Source organism: Colletotrichum abscissum (assembly GCF_030869225.1).
Source record: "Colletotrichum abscissum strain IMI 504890 chromosome Unknown Scaffold_24.1, whole genome shotgun sequence".
Classification (NCBI taxonomy): domain Eukaryota; kingdom Fungi; phylum Ascomycota; class Sordariomycetes; order Glomerellales; family Glomerellaceae; genus Colletotrichum; species Colletotrichum abscissum.
Genome location: NW_026850143.1, coordinates 49,724 through 56,905, shown reverse-complemented (window position 1 = coordinate 56,905; position 7,182 = coordinate 49,724). Strand labels below are relative to the sequence as shown.

Here is a 7,182-nt window from a genome sequence, read left to right as displayed (position 1 = left end):
AGACGTTCACCGGCAATGTTGCACAACAGAGAACACGCCCAGAGCGAGGAAACATAGTATTTGCCTTTGATATCCGCTCGGCGAGGACGCAATGCCTCTACACCGTACCAATGGGAGGGGATCTAACTACCCCGCATTCTCGAGGTCGGTGAGTTTACTTACTGCCCGTTTCACGCCCACAGCATGCAGTCAGCCTCGGGGACGCTGGTGGCATCAATATAGAATGTCATCGGCTTACTTCATGAAGCATTGCTGCAAAAGACTTCGCTGGCAATGTAATGGTAAGATCGTTTGTACGTCGCCACCCCATTGGTACTGGTCGTTGGCTGACTGGGTGTAGAGCAATGGCGATGTTACACCATGATGAACCTATTCGCTAGTCATGATGGGGATGACGAGCGACCGGACAGTACCATGGCATGGCGGTTTGTTAGGACTCGCCGCGGGCAACATCTAAACAGCCGGGCGTTTTTCTCCCAGGCAATGCCATGCCCGTTGATGAGACGACATTCAGAGGCAACATCTTCCATCGACCAACCAGCGTCTTGCATCGTTACCCCACAAACCTTCACTGCGACGACAACGACGTGGAAGCTCCAGTTGGCCATGCCATGTCGACCTTGCATTTCCACGGCGTCCGGTGGCACAGAGCAGCGAAGAGACCGTTTCAGCATCGTCCCTAGTTCTCCAGGTCTAGCTTGGAGAAAGCGGGGAGACGGGCCAGGCGCTAAGACGAGACCTCTGGTCTCACGGACGTTATTCTTTCGAGGACCATACCACGTTGAACAATGGTTCAAGCCACCGACCTTGTTTGGGCGTCGACTGCCGCCCGCAAACCGGTGCTTTTCTAAATCGTCCGAGGCGTTTGTGTTGAGGTTGTTGCTTACTCAACGTGGTGGCGGGACACTGAAGCGGAGAGGTCGGCTGGGTTCACCGCTGTTGTCATGGCGTCTGAGTTTTCCCCGGAGCGGCGCCGGATGGAGCAAAGGGGGCAATCTCAGGATACGGCAATTCAGATTTGCCTCTTTTTGGGGCTTCCCGGTAGACCAAGAAGGGCATGCTTTTGGCCGTTTTAGGAGGGGGAGGTGTGTGTGTTTCGTCGACGAACTCTGGACGGGCACACACTCACGCACGGCATGGGTGTTTTGTGAGTTAGACTGAACCTGGCCACTATCAAGACTAATCTGGAAGTTTGAGTCTGGGTTCGGTTTTTCAGGGTCCTTTCCTTGTTCAACATTGACTTTTCCCCGGGGCTGGGAACCTGGGGTAGTCTGGGGAACCGATCTTCAGCTACGGACGAGAGTTGGGTTGTATAGCTGACGGTCAAAGGCGGGGAGTGCTTGCGGATGTCTTGTGCTAAGCTTCGTAGTAGGATACGTTACACGCCAGCCATCTCGAGTACTTGCGCCTTTGTGCAGGTACTGGAGATGTGTGAAAAGAGCTTCACGGGCAAACCAGTTTGGTCTGGTTTCGACGCCCGCTTGGTTTGAGGCCTGGCAGTCAATCAAGCAAGAGCATGACAAGGACAATGGAGTCTGATGTCGTCCTCCACACATCCACACCAGATATCCACGTCGGCCTCCTATGCGAGGATGGGCAGCAGCGGGGGAGTTGCGATACTTTCATGACTGAAGCACGATCCGGGGATTGTCAACCGCATTCGATAACTTCTCTTGATAAGACGGGCGGGGAATTCCTGGGCTTCACCTGAGGCTGTAATGCAGACCGCAACGCAGCTCGATGGGCATGATTTCCATGCACCCTTCCCCATTGGAAATATCACTACGAGCTTAAAGGTGGAGATGCAAATCGGTCTCTAGATCGACCCCGCCTTTGTTGCTCCATGGTCGAACTCCTATGGGAAGCTCTGGCCGTGGCAGTAGCAGTAGCAGCACTAGCTTGAGCTCTGAGATGAAGGGCATGTAATCATGTACCGATTCTATGTTCACGGCCATAGCCAGCGTCGTGGGACAGGGGCCGCGCCGTCAGCACACCAACTCGACTCCGGTCGAACCCAGCGGCTCTTTTTATCACGTAACAGGGATAGTAATCGCACCTTACGAAGTACCCGTTACGTACTAAATTACGTATCTATCTTAGATATTATATATATAGACCTTTTCTTTTTATCTATTTCTATTTTAATAATTAAGCTACTTTTATTATACTCCGTATACTTATTATTATATACTATAACTCGTAATAATTATAAACTTAGCTCTTAATTAAGACCTTATATTATAATAATATACTTATTAATACGATTTTTACGATTTTTTTAAAATAATTAACTTATTTATACTTACTTTAGCCTAAGCTAAATTAACTAATTACAATAGTTAGATTAAATAGTTTAACGTACTTTATATTATAAATAAGAGCGTTAGGGTCTAGAAGTACGTTAACTTAAACGCTTTAAACTCTAACGTATTCTTCGACCCCTCTATAATACTTATTTTACTCTCTAAATTTAAATAATTAGTTATAACCCGTAATAAAAAAAAACTACGAGCTTATTAAGCCCGTTATAAAGCGTTTAAAAATAACTAAAAAAACTAAAAAATCCTTTATTAGTAGTTTCTAAATATAATTCTTAATACGAACTTTTTAACTTTTTTAAATATAAATAACTTATAGAACTAAGCTAGGTTTTTTTTTATAAAGCTAGTTATATTACTTATTTTATATAAATAAATCTATCCTTATACTATACTTATAAAGAGGATTTATATACTTAAGAATATTTAAAAATAATAAGAGCTTAATACTAAATACGAGTAATTTATAGTTTATAAACGTAATATTATTAATACGTATATTAAAGTCCTTATTTAGTAATTAGTAAAATTAGTTAACGCTATATTATATAAATACGTATTTTAAAAAGTTACTAAGAACGGCGCTAAGTTTAATATATAGCAAATTATTAAATATTTAAAGTAGGAATTTATACTCCCCGAATTAGTAATAAGGAATATAGTTTAAGAGGAATATTAATAAGCTTTTAATAAAATAAGGATTAGAATTAACCCCTAATACTAATATAAAGAGTAATAATCTACTTATTTTTAAGTTAAAACGTATAATATTCTAGAAATTAGTAAAAAGATTACTATATTTAACTTTTTAATTATAGTTAAGTTTAGATTTAACCTTATATAGAGCTAACGTATATATAAAACCTTTAGTAAATTAATAGTTTTTAAAACGTATATAAGGACCCTCGAGGAGATTATATATATATTTAGCTTAGTAATTTAGGATATATATACTAAACGACCTTTAGGTTAAGGAGGGGCTTATTCTATTTTTATTAAACGCTCTAACTTAGTTAATAATATAAATAATAAGAGTAACGTTATATATTCTTATAATTACGTATATTTATAGCGCCCTATGGCGTATTAAAAATTAAAATAAGTACTTATAAACCAAAACGTTAGTAAGTTATTAATACGAATACTAAAGAGTTATATAAAAAAAGTCTTTATTATTATTAAATTAAATAAGTAAAAATTATTTTATAGTAAGCTTAAGAAAGCTAATTAGCTAAGGAACGATAGTATTCCTAAGAAACCTAAGTTTTTAAAAGAATCCTCTAACTAACCTATAGCGAGCTTATTAATAAACTAGGACGAGGGCTATATAATTACTATACTTATAAAGAGTTAAAACTTAGAAATAAACGTAATTTTTAGTACTTTTATAAGTAGCGCTTACCCCCTTTTTTAAAATACGGTAATAAATAGCTATAAAGTAATATATTTAGTTAATAATAAGAGCCTATTTAAACCCGAGAGTTATATACTATTAAGTAATAATAACTATATTAAATTAGGAACTACTATACTACTTATTATTATACGTAATACTCGTATTATAAAGGGCGTCTTAAATAGACCTAAAAAAAAGGGAACTTACGATTTAAAGCTCTAAAATATTATTTATATTAAGGGATTCTATATTAATATAGTTTTAAAAACTTTACTAAATAAAAGTATACTCTAATATTATAGTCTAGATTATATTTTATAATAAGGAACGCTTTATAAGAGTACTATTAAAAAATAACTTATTTAAAAGAATAATTTAGTTTTTTTTAAATATAAGCTTCTCTAATCCTATCTTTTTTTTATAAACCTTAAGTATGTCCTATAGAGCCTAGTTAGTATTATACTACTAGTTAACTATAGAAAATTCTATTACTTATATTAACGTACTTATAAAAAGTCTAATAACGCGCTCTTTTAGTACTTTAAAATAGGTTATTTAGGACTTAATACTCTTTATTAATTACTATATAAAACTCGAGGTATATATATTAAACCTTTATTATAAGTTAAGTATAAAGTATATATATTATTTAAAGCTAAGATAATAGTTTTAAAAGGGCTATCCTTAAGAAGAGCCTTATAACTATAATACTATATATATTAAAATCTCTTTTATTTTAAACTATTTCTAAATAAACGATAATATATATTTATAGTTTTTAACGAATATAATAAGTAGCTTAGGGGGTTCTTTTTAAGGATTAAAATAAAGGAGAAAGTATTTTTTATATTATAGAGCCTCGAGGTAGCGATTCGTTATTAAAAAGGGACCCTAATTTATTTTTTTAAAAATAATAATAAGACCGCCCTCCTAACTATAAATATTAAATACGTATATAAGACATAGTATAATAAGCTAAGAATCAGAATAGAACTTCTATTTCTATATATAAAAGAACCTATAAGTAATATTAAAAGAGTAAGTTAATTTATAATTACTAAAGCTTATAAAATGCGCTTTTTTATAAACCTCTTTATAAATTTATAAAACGAAATAGTACTAATAATAATCTTTATTTATAATATTACTTTATGGAAGGCTAATAAAGAAGATTTGCTTATTATAATAGAAATTAATTAGTAAAAGCGGTATTAATACTAGTAATAAACGGGTTACTAAGTATGGGATTTTAAACTAATTACCCCGTATTTTAATAGTCTTTACGTATATAGTTACTAAGTATACCCTTTTTATAAGAATCGTAAGAGGGGTATATATTAAAAAGAGTTTAAAGTACTTCCTTATAAGTATATAAAATACTTAGTTAGATATATATTAAAAATATATAACTTATATAGGGTCTAAATACTCGCGCTTAAGTAAGTATTTATTATAAAAAATATTAGGTTTAATAAAAAAGTTTTTTATAATCCTATATACGAGGAGTAAGTTATTATAAGCGAGTAAGTAAATTTAGTAATTTAAGAGATATAAGAACTTTTTAATACTAACGATAAGCTAGTTTAAGTACTTAGAGAAGTAGATCTAGATTTTAAAAATACTAGTACTTAAAATAACTCTATAGTTAAGAATAGTATTATTATTAGATTTTTAACTATTTAGGATACTAAGTAACTAATAAACGTACTCTAGGGTATAGTTAATAAGGCTAAAGAGGCTAATATAATTTTATTATTATTATTAACCCCTAAAATAACCCCCTTATACGAGCTTAGGGATAGGGGTAAAGAAGAGGATATAATAACCGGGTTATAAACAGCTCTATATAGTTTATAATCCTCTTTATAAGCGCTTATATATATTATAGAGGTTCTTAAACTTTTAATTCTTAATAACTTTTAATAAAACGTTAAAATACACAATAAATAAGGTATTAATTACGAAAAAGTAATTTTTAATACTAAAGTTAACGTTAATAAGGAACCCTTATAATAAACTTTTATTATTATATAAAAATAGAGCTTATAAAAACCGCCTTATTAAGTACTAAGTAAAGCTTTATTAAGTCTTAAATACTTAAACCGGGCCTATAAACCTCTATAACGCTTTAATAATAGTATTTTTATAACGCTTTTATATTTAAATATAAAAGATAGTAATCACTATAACCGTCTCTAAGATTACTTTTTTTTTATTTTTATACCTAATTAATAAAAAGTTATAGAGGAAAGTAATATAGGATATATAATACTTTATTAAGTAATAAAAAAAGTAATTTATAAGACCTATTTAGAGCGCTCTAAAGGAGTTTAAAAACTACGACTTACTAAAGTTAACTTCTAAAACTTATTAAAAAAGTTTAGTAATATTAAATATCTTTTATTATAATTATAAAAGCTACTTAAGGATATTATAAATATAAAAATAAAAAAGCTAAGGGATATTAGTATATAAGAAGAGGTTAATTATAATCTTAAATAAGGGATCTTATTTTTATTAAAATAGGTATATATTTATAAGTACGACGTTAATAACGAGGTTAGCGAGGTAAAAGTACGTATATATATAAAGGGGGATATATAACTACTTAACCCTTTATAAAATATATACGCTTCGATACTCGCTATAAAGGCCTTTAGGCTTATAATAATAATAACTACTTAATTCGACCTTAAAGTAGACTAGTATAATATTATTAACGTATTTTTTAATACGCTTCTTAAGAGTAAAAAACTAATAATTATTAAACTCTTAGAGGGATATAAAGTTATTAATAAAATAAATAAGCTCTAACGCGCTCTATATAGCCTCTAAAACTTACTAATTCTTTCGTTTTAAACTTTTATTTTTATACTTTATAATATAAATATAATATATAATTATAAAAAGATTTATATTTATTAAACCGTAAATAGGAAAGTAATACTAGTATTTTACGTCGACGATTTTATTATTTTATATTATTAAAACGACTAAAAAGTAGTTTAAGAGATTGTTAATAGTATAAAAGAATATATTAACTTTAAAAAGAATAGACTAATTAATTACTTTTTTAGAGTATAGATTTTATAAAACTATACTACTCGTAAAGTTTACTTTATTTATAATATATATATTAAATAAGTTACTAAGCGCTTCGATTTTATAAATTTACTATATCTAGTTACCTCTTTTTTTTAAAAAGAGTTTAAACTAAACGAGGGGTAAGTAATAAAAAAGAAAATAAAAAGCTATTAAGAAAAGGTTAGGAGTATATTTTATATAGCTATTATAATTAGACTAAACGTTACTTTTACTTATTTATAATTATTACAGTTCCTAACTAACCTAAGTATAACTTATATTAAAATAATTAACTATTATATCTAATATCTTTATATAACGAAATATTTTACGCTCTATTATAATAACGTACTAAGTACGTAATTATTATTTTTAATTAGAAAT

The 7,182-nt window shown here is 30.9% G+C and overlaps 1 protein-coding gene across 1 annotated transcript; it reads right to left on the bottom strand.

The window, feature by feature from the left end:
* Positions 1 to 234: 234 nt before the first annotated feature.
* On the bottom strand, positions 235 to 946 carry CABS01_09700 (uncharacterized protein; the record flags this gene model as incomplete). Its single annotated transcript, XM_060543057.1, has 3 exons — positions 235 to 330; positions 567 to 693; positions 888 to 946. 3 exons carry the CDS (start codon positions 944 to 946, stop codon positions 235 to 237), a joined length of 282 nt encoding a protein of 93 aa, XP_060399755.1.
* Between the last annotated feature and the right edge of the window lie 6,236 nt (positions 947 to 7,182).